General features: G+C 40.5%; 1 protein-coding gene across 5 annotated transcripts in view; it reads left to right on the top strand.

Annotated features, from left to right (window-relative positions):
• The first annotated feature begins 10,203 nt into the window (after positions 1 to 10,203).
• MCF2L (MCF.2 cell line derived transforming sequence like) overlaps positions 10,204 to 22,932 on the top strand; it is a 150,870-nt gene continuing 138,141 nt past the window's right edge. For 4 of the 5 annotated variants that reach the window (XM_079323012.1, XM_079323010.1, XM_079322997.1 and 1 more), the window contains exons 1-2: positions 10,204 to 10,359; positions 20,473 to 20,671. In XM_079323012.1, coding sequence (XP_079179138.1) covers positions 20,494 to 20,671 — 178 coding nt within the window. In that variant the 5' untranslated portion in view covers positions 10,204 to 10,359; positions 20,473 to 20,493. Of the gene's footprint in view, positions 10,360 to 20,259; positions 20,296 to 20,472; positions 20,672 to 22,932 lie in introns of those variants that run through there. The other variant, XM_079323008.1, reaches the window with a different exon arrangement.

Raw genomic sequence — 22,932 nt, 5'->3', positions numbered from 1 at the left:
TGGTAGAAGGGTTGCACTGGGTGATCTCCCAAGGTCCCTTCCAACCCTACTAGTTCTGCAATTCTGCGATTTTTCAGAGTGTATGTAGCCAGCTAAAAAAGCAAACTAACATAAGGAAATTCAAAGAAGGCTGGAACATGAGCTGGGGGATGAGGAGTTACTCCAAAACTAATAGAAATTGGTGCCAGTCCAGGAGAGCTTTGTTCCTCCTTCACAGATTGAGTAAGTGCTAAGGTTCTTTCCAAAGTAAATCTCATAATCTACACATGAGAACGTCTACTATATTTCCTTGCAGTTCTGCTGTGTGACATACCCAGAGCTATTTCTCTTTTCTTTTGCAATGTGGTCAATCCAAAGAAGCTAAAGTAAAAAACAATGTGCTCTGACATCTGAGTTGGTAGCAGTGTTCATAGATTCTTACAGAAGAGGCTGAGTGCACAGAGAGATGACTATTTTATTTCATTTGGTGATACAATTTTACAAAACTTCCTTGCTGTTACAAAACCATTACAGTCTCCAAAGCTCATTGGCTTCACCAGGGTGAAGGTATCCCAGACAGCCTCCACAAAGCAGTTCAGGGTGTCAGGTTTGGTCCCTCCTGCTGTTCTGAGGATATGTAGAATGCTTAGGCTTTTGCTTCTATATTGGTTTTTCACTTCCCATAATAAAGGTTTAAGAGGAATGGGTTTGTATTTATATTAAATTTTTATCTAAGTAATACAAGAATGTTAATATTCATCTCCCTTTTGTACATCAAGACATTTTGTGTTTCTACTGAATGACTTTCTAGAGAAGATAGTTTGAAGGGGGTATGTAAGTATGGAAGATGTTTTTGCCTTTATTCATGCAAAGAAGAAAAAATATGCAGAAATTGCAATTAGATAGGATATTACATTGAAACTGTTTTGGAAAAAAAATAATGTGATGATATATCTGGATTTCAGGAAGAGCACAGTACCCATATGGACATGTTACCACAGAGCTTCATTTTGCACATAAAAATACATTTATATATTTAAAGGAAAAAAAGTTAGGAAATAATTTAAGTGATGAACAGTATTCTCAATCAAATACCATGTGTTTTCCATTATATTTTATGTTATGCTTTGTTAGTAAGCTACATCATAGAATTGATTGAAAACTGTTTTTTATATTCTACAGTAAGGCTACTCAGTACTTTCTGCAATATATGCAACACTGCTCTATAAAATGAAGGCTATCTTGATATGAAGCGAGGTAGGCTGGAGACAGACTGAAGTTCCATGGTTTTGTTTTTCAAATATTCTGATTTCCTCAGGTGATACTCTTCAGGAATTTAGAAAGAGTATTTGACTATTCTATTAAAGCTTTGTTGTCATGTGTTTCCACTGTGCATACAGGTGTATTAATTTTCATTTTATTCAAATGCTAAAGCAAAACCCATACCTATTTGAAGGCTTCATTTACACTAGGAAGTGATAAGATAGGGATAAAACCAAATATACCCAAATATATCCATTATACAGATCAGTTTATCAGGTGCCTAATGTCTCCATCTAGGTTTAAAAGGTTTTTTAAAAGAAAAGTGCTCTGTGTGATCTTTCTTTTTTAACTGGCAAGTCTGCAGTAAATTAATAATGTTGAGTCTTAATCATTTAAGTGTTAGTTTTCCATTTAAAAGTATATAATACAAACAGTATTCAATTTTAAACCACCAAAAGGCTTGTTGTTTTCCATTATTCATTTCAGTTAGGAAATCTCATTGTGCATTATGTTTTTAAAAATACATAGGATGCAATGTCCTGCTAGGTTCAGAGGCTTCCTATTTCAGGGAAAACTGTTGAGTCTCTCCTTATTTAATGTGGGTAAAACTGGTGTTTTTCTTCCTAACAAAGTAAGGAGTGTAAATATTTATTTCAAAAAAACTTTCTGTGGGATTTCAGACGTCTTTTGTAAAGATATTTCATGCTGAAATGTTAACCAAATTTGAAAGTCCTGAATCTTGCCATCTTGGGGTCTAGAAGAGAAGGAAAACAAATCCTGGTCCAAGGATCAAGCTATCAAGTGGTATGCCGACTTTATTTCAGAAAATACTTCCAACCAAGTAGCCAACCTAGAAGATCATTTTTTCTAGGAAGTATTGAAGTTGCTTCTAGGCTGAACACAATTGCATAGCTAGAGAAAGTTGTATTAGTCAGGTTGAAATCTAATTGTTTATTCCCAGCTATGAAGAGGTAGTGTATGATTTTATTCTGATTAAGCTATAGCCCAGAAAGAAGTATTTCTCCTCCTGAGTGGTTTCAGGCACAAGGTCACAAAGCTTAAACTGGTGCAGTGATAGAGCTCAGTAACAGTTGGGATTCACTTGGCTTTTAAGTGTCTCTTCTTAGGAAGTCCAAATTATGTATTAGTTTAGCACAAAAGCCATGTTTGTCCATCATTGTGTTGAAAGGAACTGGTCCAGATGGAAAAAGGCTAAAGATGCTTCCACTGTAGATTGTACAGGAACATGAGTCAGGCTTTTCTGTCTTCTCAAGTATGGCCCACAACAGATGATTTGGAATCCACCTTTCTTGAATTGTACATCTGGAGTTTAACTAGGGTTTCAAACTTCATTGCCTGCTGAACTCTTGTTCTCCCTATAGGTCAAAAATGGTAATTTTTAATTTCCCCTTACTTGCCTCTTACCTGACATAGTGGGGTACTGCCCTTTCCCCTAGAAGTCTGTGTAACCATGCTTAATTCTGAAAGGAAAAAAACCCATTCCTTTTATGATTGGGCAAACACAGTCCCATGCATTTTAATAAGAGAGATCTCTCTTTTTCGTGCTCTCTCAGAGGAATATTCAGCTGGCAAACCAGTACATCTGAAGCAACATGGTCACCACCTTAATGGTTACTTGCCTTGGTTGCTTTTACACAAATAGTACTTGATCACGTGCACATTAACAAACTGTGTGTCCCCATCTCATGTGGGAGATAATCACTCATCTTCATCCTGCTTTTCCCAGGTCTCTTTCTCAGTAAATTAACTCTTAAAGTAAGCTTATCCACCCTTTAAGAAAAGGGTGAAATTGGACATGTTTGGGAAATTAACCTTCTCCCTATTGAGTCCATTCATGCAAATTGTTAAAAAAGGATACATGGTCTCATGAGACTTACTAAATTTATTTTTCCTTATAAAAAAAGTGAATTGAAGACATTGGGAAAAATTAATTTATTAATTTAATTTATTGCAAACTACCTGTGTCCTACAATTTTGTCTTGACAAGAGAAAAAGTTTCTTTTCATACATACGCAAAGTTTTTAGCTAACTTATAAAGGGAATGGCTATTTAAAATCTAACACCACTACCACCAAGGAAATTCTTACCCATATCCAAAAGATAAATTTCACTCTGATTTCCTACTGATCTGGTTCTGCATCAATCATGATTATATCTTTCAATCAACTTTGGGAAATCTGCCATTACTCTGAGTCCATGAAGATTGGCATATCCTACATGAATAATGCACTCAACTTTGGCATCTTATATATCCAGATGTATATATGTCAGTTCACAAGGACCATCTGTCAACACTTGAATTCCAAATGTGCATGAACACTGAAATATAGAAAGTTGAGATGTATCTTAATTTCACTGGCAACTAATCTCATTCAAGAAGGCTTCAGCCTGACTCATTGCTTAAGAGCTGTTGCTAGAAGCTACTTTTCCATAAGGTTAATTGCCAACCACTATTAACTTTTTAACTTTTTCAGTCTATGAAGATTTGCATTCCCCTTAAATTTCACAGAGATGCACGTTTACCAATCCTGATATAATTAATTTTATATCCAGGATTGAGCCAAGACACTAAGTTTGGAATTCTACTGATTCAGGTAGAAAAGTAGATGTATAAAAAGCACAGACTACTGCTGCCAGGCACTATAAATCCCATGGTACTCTTGTCACTGATGAGTTTTCTCATCTCTATGTGGACACTTCAGGTGTTGCATGAAAGTATGTCAGCTTGGGAGTTAGAAAAGTTAATTACAGTGGCATAAAAATAAATTTCACTGATACACAGTAGGGTTCAGGCATTCTCTTGTGTGGATTGACCTGTAAATGATGTGTCCATTTGAACATTTGCCTGCACCTCACTTTTTACATTACTGTTCACAGACATTTCATCTTACTGCCATGTCACACCACTCTTCTGATAGTGTTCATGGGTTGCAAATCCATTTATTCTCTACCACCACATCAGATGTATTCAAAACTAATATGCTCTACTAATTTTTAAATAAAATCCATGGTTCTTGTTCAATCCCAATTTCTTTCCTTTACTATGAGTCTTCATTGTTTCATTTCAGTTGTTTCATGATGCACAGCCCAAAACTCTGATCTAGACTGATCTAAATCTAGATCCCACAGAACATGACAGCAGCACCTATGATTTTGAAATCCCTGCTTCACATACTGCAAACCAAACCACACCATGTTTCTAGTCCCAGGAAGTTTTCTAGTCCCCTCTCTCTCTGCCTCTTCTTTGCACAAGCAGAATTAAGTGAGAGTTGTTTATTTGGGCAACTCAACCTCAAAATTTGATCCAAGAAACCAAAGGTGAGGTTCAGGTTCAGGCACTGATGGTTGGTTGTGTTGAATGCATGTGTCAAGCTCACATACAGCAAGCAGATTTCCTGTTCAGTAAATAAAAACAGATTATTTGCAACAAATTTTGAATCATGACATTTAACACAGGTTCTTTAGCACATAGCAAAAACCCATAGAATATTCTTGGTGCATTCTGTTACTATGACAACAAAGACAGAGACATACAAAATTTGAAACGTGAATAGCAAAGGTAGAATTTGGGGCTCTTGCACAAGCCATTAATGGGATGGACATACAGCTTTGCCCTCCCATATGAATTTTGTTGCTTGTGGCCATGTCCCCAGTACACATTCTAGGACTAATTTATTTAACTGGCAAGGTCTGGACCTTGCAGCCTGAAGCTGTGGAGTTTGTAGGACAGAAATATCTTCAGAGTCCAGAGTATCTTCTTCCATTTAGACATTTGGGGCTACAGGCAGATTCTCCCAGTCCTCCAACACCTTTAACAGCTGTGGAGCCACTAACAAAAGACCTTGTCTGACTTGTTACCCTGAAAGGCAGGAAGGGAGGAGAGGAAAGAGGATCATGTGCTCCACGTGTTGGATATGTTTTACAGGCACCAGGAGTGGTGGAACAGTGATTCTGTGCCAACAACAGGACATATTTTCCACAGCCACTTCCAGAATGAATATTTGCTGAATCAAAATATGGGGAGATGCTTGCCCTGTACATTTCCCTATACCTGCAGAAAACCACCTTCTGTCTTGGGACAGGCATTGAAGATTTCATTGCTCTTCTGGGCTTTCTGGAAGCTCTGCTGTGCAGGGTAGGTATGGCACATCAGCTGCACAAGCTCTGCTTGCTTTTTTGCTGCTAGTGCTGTCCACAGTGTTGGTTCAATTAAAATGGAAAAGCACAGAAAAAAAAAACCCTTTCCAGATTTTGTAAGATCAGAAGTTTTTTGATCTGCCCTTTTAAAGCCAAGCAAATGAAAAGTTTTCTCCACATTAGCTATAGTTTCCCTTGGTCCCTACTCGTTACTATGGGTTTCCTAGTACCTACCAATAGGAAGATCCCACCAAAGGATTCTCCTTTTATTACCTGATTCCCTGGAGATAATGTTTGTCATGGTTTATTCATTTTTCATACATCTTACAAGACTGGAGTGTATCTCCACTTTTTTCCAGTGACTGTTTCAGAGAATTATGGTAATAAATGGTAGATTTACAAAGGATGACCTAATCTCTAGAATCCTATGTGTCTTCACACAAGTAGTGACACAAAGTCTCTCATTGGACCATGTTTTTTAAATACCAAGCTTGTACATTGTTTTTTGATTAAGCTGAGTTCAGGGAGGGCATCAAAGAGCAGTTGGTGTGCAAAGCTTTTTCCTCGTTGGTAATTACCTTTCTTCCTATTCACTGCACATATTTGAGTGTCTTGTCCATTTGATTCCTGCCCAAGCCAGTTCCTTTCCCATTTGTTATGGCAATTGCCCTGTGTTTCATTAAGAACTCTGGCAGACACAAAAGGAGTATCCAGCAATAACAAGCTGAATGTTCCACTGCACCCTTTGGATAAAATCTAACTTACTATAGGCTAAAAGGGCTACCATGGCATCTGCTGGTATTTCCAGCAAAATCACTTTAAATTTTCAGCCCTAAAGTAACCAAATCAAGAATCTTTCTAATATTTTAAGGGAGACTGGTGTTATTTTTACTGAGTTCTTAGTATTTGTATTAAAGCAAATACTTCATACCAGAGAAAGAATAATACTTTACACCATCAGAAAGCAGAATATGATTGTAATAGTGTTTCCTGAACCTATGACTCATGTTTGTTAATGTTCATGGTGTAATAAAAAGACAGGCTAGATTTTCTAGTAACATATTTTCCTCCCATATTGTAAAAACATGGAATTATGCAGTTTACCAATGGAATTCTCTAAAGTCTCAACTCTTCCTTTTCCCAGTATATTCACATTTTCAGTATGTTTGCCACTAATAAATTTTTCAGCCCTGTGGTTTTTTTTTTTTAGCCTGCCTTAATTTTTATCAGAATTGGTTTACATCATTCACTAATTATTGCTATAATTATAATAAAAAGACTCATTGTCAATCTCTGTAAAAAAAAAATTAATTTCCTCTTTCCTGTATGCAGCCATTACTAATTTATTCTTGGTGTGTTGCAAAAATCTCCCTAACTTATGCTGGAGAACTTCTGAAAATAACAGCTTTGAATCTTTTTTTTTCCTCAGTACATTACTATGATTTTACAGACAGTTTCTGATTCTGTACAAGTTGTGGTTCAGACCAGTTGCTCAATAAAGGTCTCAGGTTTCTGATGCACCCAGTTCATGTAATCTATTCCTGAAAGCCAACTTGTTGTCATTTTGTTGTCCCTCCAGATTTCATAACTGGCAGAAACGGGCACAGCTGATACTAAGAAAATTCCCTGCCCTAGTGGCAGAGATCTGCTCTCCCTTTAATTACGTGCACATGATAATGACTCCCTGTTTAGATTCCTTTGTACATCTCTTCTTACTCCTTGAAATTTAAAGTGACAGAATCACAGAATGAATTAATTTGGAAAAAACCTCTGAGATCATGGAGTCCAATATGTGACTGAACACCACCTTGTCAAGCAGACCATAGCACTCAGTGCCACGTCCAGCCTTTGCTTAAACACCTCCAGGGACAGTGACTCCAACACCTCCCTGAGCAGCCCATTCCAAGGCCCAATCACCCTTCCTGTGAAAACTTTTTTTTCCTAATGCCCAACCTAAACCTCCTCTGGTACAACTTAACACTGTGTCCTAAATGTGTATTCTAGAGTGTTCTAGTGACAATTTTGGCAACAGGCACAGGGCACTCAATCAGGAGAAGTTAATTCCTGAACTAAAGGTCCTTACTGCCTTCCCAGCCAGACTCCCAAAACACAGCTATGCCAGTGAGTCTCACAACACCTTCAGAGCTTATCCATCCATAATCCTCCACATTTGTGCAGGAGATGAGAGTGTTTGGCCCTTTGTCCTTGTTAGATCCTTCTGGTCTTATTCAACCTTTTGTATCAGTTGAAAAAAAGTCACCAAACTAGCCCCACGTTAATTTATAACACTTTCACAGTGACAGCATCAGAAATACCATGCACATGTGTGTAAAGGAGGTGCTCCATGGTACAACTTTTGCTAGAGCTGTAATACTTCATTGGTTTACAATTCCTAGGAATTCCACCCTACTCCTCATATTTAGGACAGATATTTTAAGAAAACTCATCCTATTTCCAACCCACTTTTACCTTCAGCAGTTGCAATGTGAAAGCACACATTTGCTCTAGTAACTTTCTTCCTTTCTTTATTAATTTCTTCAGACCCAAATGCCATCTGTTCTTGACATTTGCTTGAAACTTAACAGCTTCCTGCTGAAATTCACCCCAGCTTCTTAGTATTAGTCAAAACAAAAGTATTTTCCATGGAGTATAGCATTCTTATAAAAGCCAATGCTGTATTAATGAATATATTTTACTTAATGTAGAAGAAACAATATTTTTATACGATTCATAATAAAAGTATATTCATAATATGATCTATTTAGTCCATAAACTCTGATACTACTAGCCAATGCAACTTTGAGCAAAGATTCTTTGCTGAAAAGTATCTTCCTTTGAGCAAAGATTTCTGCAGAAATCCTGCTCAATGAACAAAATGCTCAGATCTTCAGTCTGACTCCTCACTGCTTGACTCCAGCCAGTGCCTAAGGTTCTGGTTTGACACAGAACACAGCAGGAATCACAAAAGTCAAAAGCCTCATGTTTCTACCAGCAAAAAAAAGCAGGTCAGGAACTGCACAACTAAACTCTTATCTCCTGAAATAGGTCAGTTTTACACAGACAGTCTGCTGGGAACAGCACCAGCACACATGGGCCCTTGAGCTGCTGTTTGCTAGGACAGAACCACCTAGGGGACACTACACAGGATGACCAGTGTTGTGCTTTAATCCTGAACCCTAGACCCATTTAGTTTACTTCTGTAAGGCTAGCTATAGGGATAAAGATTAAAAAATGCCTGCAACACCAAACAGGACTGAAAGCTAAGTTGTATGTTTGATTTCTGCCTCCCTTGTGCTTCAGAGACTTCTTTCAAAGCTATTTTTTGACATTATCTTCAATTAAGGCATCCTCTCTGCTCTTTCATGTCATCATTAATTAGCCCTTTTTTCCTGGACAACCAACCAGATCTTTTCAACCAACATTGAAAATGTTCTTGAGGTACAAAAAAAAAAGAAAAATGAGTAATCTATCTGAATCTGCACTTTCTCTCTGCAGTCCCCTGTTTTGCAGTTTCACAGGGTCACTCTTTGCCATGATGTACTGGAGCACAGCACATCTCATGGAGAACAGACCACGGCTGCTGCTAAGGTGACTTGGTTACCTACTTGCAGCTCAGGGTCTGTTTGATCCACATTTTGGGTTAAGCTGCTCTAAGAAGCTGCTAGATATCAAAACCTTGTTTCTGTAAAGCCATTTCCTGACACTACTCTGGGTCACTGGGCTTTAAGAAAAAGCATTTCAGGCTATTAAGGAGACAAGTGTACACAGCATATCTCTGTCATCTGATGTATTTCTCAAAAATCTGAAGTTTCTAGCTCAAGAAATAGGAAGTGCATGAAATATATACTAGCCCCACTTTGTCCTCAGCTCTGGAATATTTTTCCTGAAAAATTTCGTGTCTGAAACTTGCAGTTGCATTATCATTAACATAAACAACTGCTGTTGCAGCAAGGATCGAGAAATAAGAATTGAAGACTGCTGACTGCATGAGAAAGGATTGGGAAAGCCTGTGGTCACTTAGGGACAGCACTTCAATTGCTTCCCATGAAACATGCATCTCTGCAGCTCCCATTTCTCCTGTGTTTATTATACATGCTGTGCACTGTTTTGCTTAAAAGCTAAGGTTTTAATGCTTGGGGGTACCTGAATAAAGAAGAAAATACCTGTTCTTGGTTAGATTGTTGCCTTCCTCCCTCCCGCCTCCTTTTTTTTTTTTTTTTTTTTTTTTTTAATAATGGGAAAACAAATCCGCTTCCAGCTGTTCAATTGTCTGATCAAGATGTAAACACCCAAAGTGCTGCTACCTTCATATACACATTCCAATAAAAGCAAAACAAAACGCTGGGAGCCAAATACCAGGAAACACCAGAACCGAGGCTGCAAAACTCCACGTGGCACACGGTGCATTTCTGCACTATCGCAGAACCACGAAACCGTTTAGATTGGAAAAGACCTCCAAGACCATCAAGCCCAACCCTTGACCCAGCACTGCTACTAAACCGTGTCCTGAAGCGCCGCGGTTCCCCAAAAGATGAGGCGGGACTCCTACAGGTAGCAACAGCTGGAATCACACACTCTGCATGAGGAAAGCGCGCACAGCTCCTCCCTCCTTCCCTCCCCGGGGAGCACCTGCCCTTTGCAGCCCCGCAGGTGCTCGGGGCGAGCGCGGCGCTCCCTCGGCTCGCCCCGCCAACAAAGGGCCGCGCACGGGGCGGGGGTGGCGATACCGATACCGATACCGGGCGAGCACCGGAGCCCGGACAAAAGGCAGCCCTTCTCCGCCGGCGGGCGGGGCCCGGCGGCGCCTCCCCCGGGCTCCATCCCATCCCACTCTATCTCAGCCCAGCCCATCCCGCTCCCTCCCGAGCCGCGGGCCCCGGCGGGAGGCGCTCCCCACTCGCCCGGGCGAGCTGCTGAGCGCCGGCGGCAGCGGCCACCTGGTGCTGCGGGCAGGGCGAGGTGAGTGGCGAGCTCCAGCCGGACGGCTCGGCTCGACTCGGCTCGGCTCTGTCGGGCGCCGTGCCCCTTCCCTCCTCTCTGTTTTACCCTCTCGGTTTCGGCGGCGGTGGGTCCGGGCTGGGCGAGGAAGCCGAACAAAGGCGAGCGCGGTGACCTGAGAGCGAGCGGACAAGCGGAACGGGGGGGATGCCCCATCCCTGCCCCATCCCTGCCCCATCCCTGCCCCATCCCTGCCCCATCCCTGCCCCATCCCTGCCCCATCCCTGCCCCTGCCCTGCCCCATCCCTGCCCCTGCCCTGCCCCATCCCTGCCCCTGCCCTGCAGGGCGGTTCGAGCAGGGCTCGTCCCCTGGAGCTGCCTCCCCAGTTATATCCCCGAGCTGGAGAAACAAAGCGGTCCTTCGCTATGAGGAAGGTGTTTCAGATGCGGGGTGTTGATGGCTGGTGTTGCCGGCAATGGTTAATCTCAGGGACTGTGAAAGAGGATGTTTCTGCGGCTTGTGGTGTTTATTTGCCTTGTGTATTTCACTGGGGCTGGACTATTAAAATAAATTTGCCGGCTGTGTTTGTAGATTTGGTGGTGGTTCTGTTGTTTTGGGTTTGTTTGGTTTTTGTTTTGTTTTTTTCTTAACTTCTGTTGTATCTACAAATGGAAGGAGATTTAAGTGTTTGTAGTCTAAAAACAAGAAACAAAGGTTTATTTAAAGATCTTTTTAGCCAAAAACCTTGAAAAGGAATTAAAACTTTATCTTGATAGACATGGCAATGGCAAAAACCTATTTGCTCTTGCAAGCCCTTTATTTCCTTTATACAACCAGTTTGATTTAGTGACTTTAGAACGACTGAGAATGTGAATAGCAGAGAAACAAAAAACTCAAAAAGCAAATAAATAGAAGCTAAATTTGCTTTCTAAGACATCTTCTTTAGGCTGCCTTTTTTTTGATAATCATAAGTGATTTTTGGAGTTTATTAACACAAACAGAGCTTTTCTGGCTTGGGGAGTTGAAGTTTAACATTCAGTAGCAGGCTCTGTGTTTATTAAAGGTGCTTACCCTGTGCAAGTTAAGTGAGCACGCTGAAAGAGAAATAATACTATTCTGAACAGAAGTAAACATAATTTTAGTAGGTGGGGAGAGGAAGAAGATTTGATGTGGACCCTAATTCAAGAAGGTGCCAAAGCACATGTTGAATAAAGACACAGTGGTAGCGTAGGGAATTGAGCATTGTTTTTGTACTTGATGTTGCATGTCCTTTCTTGTGTTTTGGGCTTGGCTGCTACTAGACAACCCGCTTTTCCATTCTTATTCCCTCTGTAGGGAGGTCTGGGTCACATGCACGTGATTTGTTTTGTTGTTGTTATTGTTGAACTTTGCAATTCTTGATGCTTCACTGATTTCTGAAGTGATATGCTTCACTGATTTGGCACTGGACTATGCAAAAGTAATTACAGAAGTTGCATGGAAAGGTCTTTTTTTCTTTTAATGATGGAGGTCTGTAAAATCAGTCTTGAAGGCAGACACCTGTGTGTACTGTTGAGGCTTTGCAGGAGCTTTAAAATAGCTACCAGATTTAATCGTCTTAGAACATACATCTACTTGAAACTTTGAACCCAGTGCTCCTTTCACAATTAAAGTTGTCAGCTGCTGTTTCTAACAAAATTACACTGTTAGGTAAATCTATAACAACTTCATTAGGAAGTATTCATCATGGTTACTTAACAGGAAATTAAATCCAAGTAGATCGGAAGAGAACTTGCCTCTTCTTTCCTGAAGCATTACCTTTACCTTGAACTTAGGTTCAACAAATTCTCCAGGCACAGGACATTGGCAGTGCTCTCCATCTCTGTAGCCAGGCAGCTGGGGAGGGTTTCTTGAGCCTTAGCAAAGCTCAGCCATGCTTTTTTTTTCCTTCTGTGTGTGTGATGGTAAAAGAGTGAATGCTGAAGCTAAGACTCTTGAGGGTTTTCTTGGTGGGTTATTGCAAAATGCTTTTGATCTGCCACAAGCTGGGGTTGAGGGGGGAGCAGGAAGAGAAGGGACATGTGGAGTACATGTTCTGTGAGCCCTTTGAAACTGGACACCCATTATATATTTGTCAGCAAGTCGGTGGAATGAAGTGACCCAAGTGATCTCTTGGGGACCTGTGTCCTCTAAGCTGAGCAAAGCACGTACTCCTCTTTTACGGTCACTGAACAAAGGCACTCTCCTTGGAGCTTTCTGCAGGGAAAGCTCTTAGATGCTTCTGATTTTTAGAGAAGCTGCTAATATTGTGATACTTGTTCCCATGATAAATAAATTAAACACCAGAACGTGCCATGTACTCAGTGACCTTCAGAAAGGAGCATGTATTTTTCATCTTTCAGCTAAATTAGTCTAGGAATTGGGATTTGTGTGCTTGCTGAGTTAAACAAATGGGATTTGTGTAGTGTCCTCATGCTGGTGGGCAGCATCTTGTGTTTGTCACAGCTTTGTGCATGGAATAATGCATTGGTGAGATGGGAGTTTGGGTTTATCATGACAACAACTTGAACAAGGGGAGATTTATCAGCCCCTTGAAATAAGGGGTCAAGTACAAAACCACTTCATTCTCCACAGAGTACTGCATAGCACTATCAGCTTCTATTGTGTTTCAGGCTTAATCTAAAAATGAAACCTGGGTTGTCATTCTCTGGGGTCTTGGAAAAAATCTCTGAAATGTGATCTGAGTGAAAATAGATACAGTGAACTGTTCTAGAGAAGTATAAGCTGCTCTCCATGCTGCTTTGGAGGAGACTGTGTTCAGGCCAGTATTTTATTTGATGTCTCATGGATGGAAAGAGAAATGAGTGGGAAATAAAGCTGGGGTTGTGGGGGCAGTATGAGGGGGCAGGAGGAAAAGTTTAGATATCTAGTTCCAAAAGCTCCATTTTCAGGAATGTAGGTGGTTTGGTGGGAGTTTTAAAGACTAAGAAAATGATGCTTTTGGTAATAATGATCTCTAGGCAACTGGAATTCTATAATATGGAGGTTTTCTCACATTTACATTAACAGTCCTCAGACACTGACTTTTCTTTGGTTATATTCACTGAAAATGTGGAAGTCTTGCATTCAGCATTAGACACCAAGTTTGTACAGAAGGAACAACAGGCTACTTTTCAAATTCCATGCTGTATAAAAGTTGAGGGCCCCTGTTGTTTTCTGTTTGTGAAGGGGAAGAGTGGCATGTATAAGGTCCAGGTTTCTGAAGGACATGAGGTGCAGCTCATGTGAGGTTGCTCACAGCCAGTTGCTTTCTCCATACCTCATTCCATTCCTGCTTGGAGCTGTTGTTTCCTTGTCCTCCTGCTCTGCTCTGCTGGTCCATGGATGGCTTGGTGTGCACTGAGCCCATACTCTGCAGAGGAAGAGAATTTGGCTGAGTACTTGAAGCTCTTCCTGTACCTGTGTGCAGAGTGGGTAGAGTCAGGCAGCAGGGAAGGGGGCTCGGGTCTTGGGAACTCAGCTACCCTCTGTCATCCTAAGGTTATCTTTTTATTGCTTTTGTTAGAGGTCTTAAAATAGAATGCACAATTTTCAGTTGACTAACAAAAGTAAACTTCTTATGTTTTTCTGTCCCAAGAGGAGGAAGGAAGACAGCTGAGTGACTTCATTTAAACTTGTAAGCATTCCTCAAAGAAGAAGAGGTTACCTATAGGATGAGAAGTTGAATAAATCAGAAAGCATTTCTCTTATGAAATGCATTTGATTTTTTTCTTTGTAGAGGCCTCAGGTTAGCTCTTGCTAAGTAGCCTTGCATTTACTTTTAAATTAGTATTATCTACATGAGCCAGTTGATTACTTTTAATGCTTTGTGAAAGGCTTTTAAATACAAAATGAGACCCTTTATCTTGAAGGACAACTTAGTATTCAAGTTAAACGTTGATCACAGTACAACTCCAAAGGAGAAAAAATTTAGTCTTTAAATTGATTTTGACTAAAAACATGTGAGGCTATTCTGCATGCCTTAGAGAGAGATTAGAACGGGGCTTTGTTGCTGCTGAGTTTTCCTCTTCATCTTGCTGAACAAAATGTGAAAGTACTGGGAGAAGGGCAGGAGTAGAAATGCAATATCTCTATAGAAAGAACTTGAGTAATTTCATGGATTTAACTGAAATCCTAAAGTGTTTAATTGTTTTTATTTTGCGGCTCATTCTTTGTGTACAAAAGTGAGACTTTTCATGAGACAAGCTCAGTTGCCTTGGACTCTCTGGAGTTGAACTAAGGGGCTGATGAGCCTCAGAGGATGCCCATCTCTCTTACTCCAGGGAATGCTGAAGTCATGTGGGTCAAGTAGGTTTTTAACTTGGACATCTCAGTTTCATGATCTTGGATGTGAGGAACTTGGGCTATAATGTGTGTCTGATGTCTTTTGCACTTTTCCTTTCATTGGGCAATGGGAAGAATGGCTGGCCAGCATTGCAAAGCATAAAAATTGGGAAGAATGCTGCAGACAGATACATGCACTTGAAAGAAGATTCTCATCAGAGCAATATTGACAGGTGTAAATACCATTCAGTGGATTTTAATCCGTTCTAAAATAAAGAGATGCTATTATACAGGTGTGGTAGTCAGTTCAGTCCAATTCTCCTTACATCATCATCTGGACTCTGCCATCTCTATTGATGTGAGTATACTGAGCTTGGTGGATTGCTAAGGTTAAGCCTGCTGTCCAGGCTGGATATTAAACAGTTTTTCTTTAAGGGCATTGGCATGAAGTTCCATCATGTATATGGAAAATAAGTGTGTGAAATCTTAGTAGGTGCTAAATTAGGAACAGTTTTCCCCACACAAATACATTTTATTTCTCTGTGACTGAAATGGAACAATGATGAAAGCACAGTAAAATGCTGCACTGATTAAATGCTGAGGGAGGCAATTCACAGGACAATCTGAAAATATTGGACAAATGGTTTAGAAGTGAGATATATTTAAATGTTTGTGTTACACTTGACTAGAAATAATGCCCTTCACCAGGGAAATGGCTGAAGGAATTGCATCATGTGTCAGCAACAGTGATCCAGTAACAGTGCTGGGATTGAGGGTGATGGGGACCCTGGGAGTTGGGTTTAAGTTGGGTTTAAGTGCTATGGTGAAGTGGCTAGAGAATGTGGATTTAAGTTTCTGAGGTAACTGTGTGCCTTACGTAATTTGGTTACATTTGAAGATAATAATTAACTACTGCCTTTGCAGTGGTGTTCTTGAATTAAAGGGGGATTTTGGATGGAAAACTGAAGTAAATTCAATAAAGTGTGTGTGCAAAGTGATTGAAATAGGACTCTTGCTTTCAAAAACTGTTCTTTTGTCTGAATTTCATAAGCAGTGTTTCAGGAAGCATTTGCACCTTAATTAAGGAGTAATGTGGATTTAAGAATTAAGGATATTAAGAATATTATTACCTATGTACAGCTCCTGGGCCCACAGGTTGAGAGGTCCTGGCTGCAGTGAAATCTACAAGTGCCTTTGTGTCCTGACAAATGAATCCAAATTCTGCCCCTGCTTTTCCTTGGGTATTTCACCAACGTTGATATCTGCAATCTAATTTAAAGCACACAGAAAAACTCAGATTCTGAAGCAGTATTGGCTCTAGCACGTGAAACTGAGGTTTGGGAGCAGTTGTTCAGATGTGTAAATATCAAAAAGAGATTTCAGTCTTTGCCTTTTTCCATGGTGCATCAGCCTAGTTTAATGCTGGCTGAGGGTATGAGTTTATCTTTGGATGCTTTGAAATAATAAGAAAAGCTACTTGTGTCTTCAGTGTCACTGCAGTGATCCAAGTGGAGCTGTATCCATCAGGGACACTTTGACTATTTGGAACATCTTGTCATAAATCAAAAGTTGGGATTGTTTGTATTTTTTCCCCCAGCTTCTTTGCCCTTAGAGTTCCTGCTGTGTTTTCTTAAGATCTAAGTTCACATTACAGTTCTTAAAATAAAGATGATCAGTGGATCAGAAAATAATTAAGGATTAAGGTCATGAATGCTTGTCTTTAACTGCATGTTTGTGTATAACTATTTCTGGTAGTCTTTCGGAGTTTCCATTCCTTCAAGAAAGGCAATAAATTTAAAAATTATTCCTAAAGTAATTTGCTGACTTCTGAAGCATAGATCCAACTTCTTTTCAGTTCACCTTGCACAGGAGCAGGGAGAAAAACAGCTGGAAGTTTCTGGGATTCTTGTCTCCTTCAGTGAAGACTTTCCCCATCTTTGCCCCAATTCTTGGCATAAAAAGTGGAGAACTTTAACTTTGCTAAGTGGCTTTAAGAAGTAAAACCTATTATTTTTTTTAGTCTCAGATGTAAGGGTAATTAAAAGAATTCCCCCTGCTCCAACAGAACTAAAAAATAAAAAAAAATTTAATTCCTATGAAGTGCTTTTTTTATGAAACTCCCTGTGCTGTTTAGGTACCTTGTGCACACTTGTTCCTGCCATCACCCATGGCATGTCAGACAGTTGTAGAGGCAAAAGAAGCTTAAAACTGTGTCCTATTTGCTACATACATTATTTACTAGCAGAATGTGCATTAGTACAGCTGGAAGTGTTTGCCACTTTCTGTGTGACAAGGATGATGTGTGCAATGAACCTGTCCAGAAAGTGTTGAGCAATTTGCTTTTAACTCCATTACCCATCCTCTGACAAACACTGCAAAGCCAAAGTCTGGAAACAGGCAAAGAGAACTGAGGAAATGGCAGTGTGTTGGCTAAAATAAAACAAAATTGCTCTCTTTAAACTGAGGAGAAGATGCACCTTGCTGTAATGCTTGAAGGGTGTTTTATCTGGAAATCTCTTCTGTTGAAGCGTTGCACTAAGTGCCAGAGAGAGCACTTTATTCTTCATGAGTGATTCCTGAGGGATCTCCTGCTAAATAATGTGTCTTTTCTTACCTTTTTTTAAACAGATAACTCTTTTATATTAAGAAGGCTTTTAAAATGGAGTTTACTTTGTTCAGGTTTATAAAACCGACACCATCAAATGTAATGCAGAGAATGAAGACTTATTGTTAATATCCATGATATGGAGTGATGCTTTTACTCAATTTTTAATCAGCAGCTAGAAACAGATACACTAAAAAGACACTTGGATTTTGATGTTTGCACGACAAATGAAGATTGTGCATCTGTTTCTTATTTAAAAAGTATTAAATTTGCCCATGGAGATGCATATCTGTTCTTCTTGTGCCTGATACTTTCCAGATAGACTTGGAAAAATTTCTCAGGTCCCTTGTGCTTGGAGATTTGGACCATTATTTTTCTTGCCTATATGCCTTCTGGTGGAGAGTGGGAACAGACCCATCTCTGGATGTGGTGTAATTTCCTGAAGAGTACAGGGGAAGCAAGGACAGGTGTCCTGGGAAGAATACAGGGATGCAGTCCAGTTTTAGGGTTGTGGTGAGAAAGGCCAAGGTGAAACTGGAGCTGAACATGGCAAGGGATGCATAGAGTAACGAGAAGGGATTCTATGGGTATGTCAGCAAAAAAAAAGGAAAGTTGAAGAAAGTGTACCCCTGCTGATAAACAAGGTTGGCAAACTGGTAACAGTGGATGAGGAGAGGACTGGGGTGCTCAGGCTCCACTGGCAGTCTCTTCCCACACTTCTCAAGGAGATGAACTGCAAGATGGGGACCAGGGCAGCAGAGTTCCTTCCACTGTAGGATAAGATCAGGTTTGTGACCACCTGAGGAACTGAAATGTGTGGGACCTGATGAAATTCATCCCAGAGTCCTGAGGGAACTGGGTGGTGGTGTTGTCAAGCCATTCTGCATGATTTGAAGTGTCGTGGAAGTCAGGTGAAGTTCCAGGTGACTGGAAAAAGGCAAACATTGTACCCATCTTTAAAAAGTGTAGAAAGGAGGACCCTGGGAACTACCAGCCTCAATTCTGTGCCTGGGAGGTCAGGGAGCAGATCCTCCTGGAGGCTGTGCTCAGGCATAGGGAGGTGATTTGGGACAGCCAGTTTCACTTCAACAAGGGCAAGCCCTGCCTGACCAACCTAGTGGCCATCTGAGGGAGTGGCCACATCAAGTGACAAGGGGAGGGTTACAGGTGTCATTTATCTGGACTTCTGTAAAGCCTCTGACATGGTTCCCCACAACATTTTTCCCTCTAAATTGGAGAGAGTTGGATTTAACAGTGGACTGTTCATATGGCTGGATGGTCATAGACAGAGTGTGGTGAAAGTGGCTCAGTGTCCTGATGGACACCAGTGACAAGTAAAGTCCCTCGGGGTCTGTATTTGGATCAGTGTTATTTAATATCTTCTCTAATGACAAAGGGCAACTTTGCAGATGGCACCAAGGTGAGTGGTGCTGTTGCCACATCTGAGGGATTGGATGCCATTCAGAGGGACCTGAACAAGCTCAAGAAATGGGTTCCTGGGAATCTCATGTGGTTTAACAGGGCCAAAGGCAAAGTGCTGCCTCACCTGGGTAAGGGCAGCCACTGGCATCTACTTGTGCTGGGGAATGAGCTGCTCAGGAGCACCCTTGGAGGAGGATGTGGATGGGGCAGTGTCCAGGTGCTGCTGGGCACAATCCAGCCATGTGCCCCTGCAGCCCAGAAAGCCAATTGAATCCTGGGCCACACCAAAGCAGTGTGGGCAGGCTGAGGGAGGGGATTCTGCCCTTCTCTCTGGTGAGACCCCACCAGGGGCTGCACCCAGCTCTGGGGTCTGCAGCATCAGAAGATGTGGGCATGTTGGAGAGGGGCCAGAGGGGGCTGTGAAGATGGTGACACTGGAGCACATCTCCTGTGAGCCAGGCTGAGATGGTTGGGTGGTTCAGTCTGCAGCAGAGAATGCGCCTGGGAGACATTACAGCACCTTCCAGTACCTGAGAGAGCCTGTGGGAAATCTGGAGAGGGACTTTCTACAAGGGCAGTTGGAGATAGAAAAGGGGGTAATATTTTTAAACTGAAGAAGGATTGATTTTAGATTAGATGTAAGAAAGCAGGAACTTTTGTTTGGTTGTTTTGGGTTTTGTTTGGTTTTTGGGGTTTTTTTGGGGTTTTTTTTTGGGGTTTTTTTTTTTTTTTTTACAATCAGGTGGTGAGACATTGAAACAGTTTGCCCAGAGAACTGGTTGATGTCCCATCTCTGGAAACATTCAAAGTGAGGTTGTACAGGGTTCTGTACAGGGTTCCTCATTGCAGGAGGATTGATCTTTGTGACTTCATAAGTCCCTCATACCCCAAACTGTTCAATGATTCAACTTTGCAGTGCTCCCAGCTACCTTTAACAATGATTAATTATTTGGAGAGATCAAGATTTTTCCTCATGAGGAAAAAATCTTTTACAGTTAGTGCTGTTTTAGTTGTTATTTCAAGAAGGGAGTGATTTTTGTTTATATTAAAAAACAAACTTCTCTGTAGTTCTCTGGCATAAACTGAGAAACTTGCAGGTGTTTAAGGATGTGCTTGCTCTCTTACCTGCAAACACATATAATATAAGCCTGGTAATTTCTAGCTCCTTCTAGGCTTAGGGAACTGTTGCCCCTTCCCTCTGCTCAGGACCTGGGTGCTGTGTCAGAAACCAAATATCTCCTTCTTTCTGCCAAATTTCAAATGTCAAAGTTTCATTCTGTTAATTTATTTATGAAAACTTTGTACTGTAATTTCATCCTCCCGTATAATGGCAATCATAGTATCTTGTCCTTTTTTACCATTATTTTTTTTCCTTTCACTTTTTTGACAACCCATGTTCTGGTGTGTTCTTTCACCTAGTTAAACTTGTCTTTGCTAGGTGCTTTTAAGATAAATATTGACTTGTTCTGCTGAAAATACAGAGTGATATTGACTTTCTTGGCTTTATGCAAATCACATGTGATTGGATATTTGTATACTCTTTTTTCTTTGCTTTTTAATATTAGCTTCCTGACCTTTGATACGGGTATTTTGAGAAACTACAGGGAACTCAACCTTTTTACTTTGGGTACTATACAATGCATCATGACTATTGTAAACTGCATATTTTTTCTTCAAATAAAATCAAAGATACAAGAATCTGTGTGTAATTGTTGTCCTTAACCTTTGAGCCTCTTCTTTCCCGTAGCTAGGTTTTTCCCTTATGTTTTGCAGAAAATGTTATTCTGTTTTTTTTATATTTCAGAAATCAGCTCACAGAGTTTTCATGTCTGACTACTGGTACCGAACCCTGATCCTGTGCAAAGAATCTGGAAGCTGCAACTGCTTTGCAACAGCCAACCAGCCCAATGAAGAGAAAGAAGAAGATGCCAACCATCAGGTTGTGGTGTCAGATACCATGCAGCTTGTGCCAGATAAGCAAGAGGTGACAGAAATCACAGCAGGTGAGAAAAATACAGCAGATTTGGAAACTGGCTGGCTGCCAGACTGTTAAGAAGAGGACAGATGGCTTCAAGAATTTTAGCATTTGTATCTCATCTCTAACAATGAGAGTAGGGCAGGGAGCCCGAGGAAAGGAATGGCTGAGTGTTCACTGGAGGGGGTTGATGTCACCACGAAAACAAATGTTCAGTAGCAGCCAGTGAGTACCTGTACTTGGGAGGGATGATGCTTGTTATAAGAAATTAAAATCATTCCATGAATTAATTGTTAAGCAAAAAATAGCCATCCCGGAGAAACCTGACCTACCTTTCTACAGTTTTAAAATCATGGTTTTGAGAAACTGCTGAGAAGCAAGTAAAAACTACCACTGCACAAGCAAAAAACTATAATGAGTGCAACTTTATAGTTGCTGGGACTAAGAATATGTTGTTTTTTGTTTTTTTACTATACTGCCTTGTTTTATATTTACCCATGGAGGAGGTTGTCACATAGTTAATATATGAATGGAAGCTTTGTCTTGGTACTAATGCAAATGGACTTTCATTTTGTAATTTGATTAGCAGTTGCATCTGATGGTATTTGGTCCTTTATTAACACCTTCATTTCATTTTGAAAAATGTTTTTATAAAGCCTCCTAGGTAATTAAATTTAATTAGGTAATTAAATGCCTAAATATATTTATGCAAACCTCTCTAAGCTGGAAAGATGTTCCAAAACTGGAAAGGTGGAATTCACTAAAATACAGTTTTGCATTTAATACACATTTATAAAACAGGATATGACTCCTTTGTCCTAGCTGAAATGAAATAATGATGTTGCTGCTGCAGAGTGATTCATAGTCTGCTCTGACTTAACAGGAAGTTGTGATTAGAGTAATCATTTTGCTTTTGTACCAGTGACGTCTCAGCCAAAATGAGCCTTCTTTTGAAGGCAACAAGGAAAAAAGCAAAAAAACCCTGCAGTAATTCCAGAGATGATGTCAGGGTTGATCAGATATGATTTCTATGAAAATAAGGTGTGTGTATCTAGACTACAAGAGCAAACTGAAGGGAAATCACACATATTCTGATTTTCTAGTGGATATCTGTACTAGTTATGGAAGAAGGTAAATGTCTGCTTGTTTCAATTTCCTCATTGTCCATAACTATTAGAATAGGAGCAAGAAAATGTGAACTTGAATTCCAGCAGAGATTTAGATCTAATTGAGGCAGTTGTTAAACAGACTAATAAAGAGTTTATGCAGCTTGTTCTTAATGAAATCCCTGGTGAAACAAGGCACTGCTAGAGGTGAGCTGGGTGTGCTTGATTCCTTCTCAGTGATTTAAGCCAGGTTAAGACCACTGTGTTCTGTGGTAGAAGAAGAAGCAAGTCCTGGGAAGGCAGGCCTGGAGTAGGAAGTCAAAGGAAAGATGGTTTTGTATTGTGCCATCTGAAGGGTTTCAATGGGAAATTACTGTTTCCCCTCCCCAGAAATTCAGGGGAGAGCTGTGTTGGGTTCAAAGCTGCATGTTTATTCTCTGCTGAAGCATCAGTGAATCAGTGGTTGACTGGTTTATTGACAAAGGAAGGTTAGCAAACTGCAGGGATTGAAATAAACCAGTGAAGGCAGAGCAGGAGCTGAGTGTGGAGATGCACTTCACAAGCATGACACTGCCTATATTAACCTGCACATACTTGACTCTGCTAATTTCATCTCTCAGCTGTGGCTGCTGCCCTTCTATCACTGCAGTGTATGTAAAAGGGACATGAGGTTTAGTGAAAGAAGTTCTGGACTAAGTTTCCTGGCCTGAGAAGTAGCAGATTTTTCACTGGGAATTACATCCATGTCTGGCATGACAAATGAATTGCAAGCCATTAATTGAAACTGCAAAGCACATGATGATACTCTTTAGCCCTGGAAGAAGTGGGATGTGGTATTGAAAAAAGCTGTTTGTTTTCTTCTGACTTGAAGACAGCAGTGTGTAAACTGGGAAAGGAGCCCCAGAGCTAGGCAGAGACTACCTGAGAAAGTCAGTGGTAGATAATTTTCTGCTAAAGATCATAAATTTTACAGGTAAATGAGGCATGAAAGGTTTTCTGTGCCTTATATGTTACTGTCGTTGCTGGTATTGAGGATTGACTGAATCACTGATTGTGGATATTTTATTGGGGTTTGATTTTTTAGCAAATCATCGCTCTTAAGTCATGCAATGTTAAGATTTTCTGACTTTATCAGAACTGCTAAAAAGAGTCTGCTCTGAAAAGAACTGCAGTGGCATAACAT

Source organism: Erithacus rubecula (genome assembly GCF_903797595.1).
Source record: "Erithacus rubecula genome assembly, chromosome: 1".
NCBI lineage: Eukaryota > Metazoa > Chordata > Aves > Passeriformes > Muscicapidae > Erithacus > Erithacus rubecula.
The sequence above is the reverse complement of the archived record's forward strand: the minus strand, read 5'-3'. Positions and strand labels throughout refer to the sequence as shown.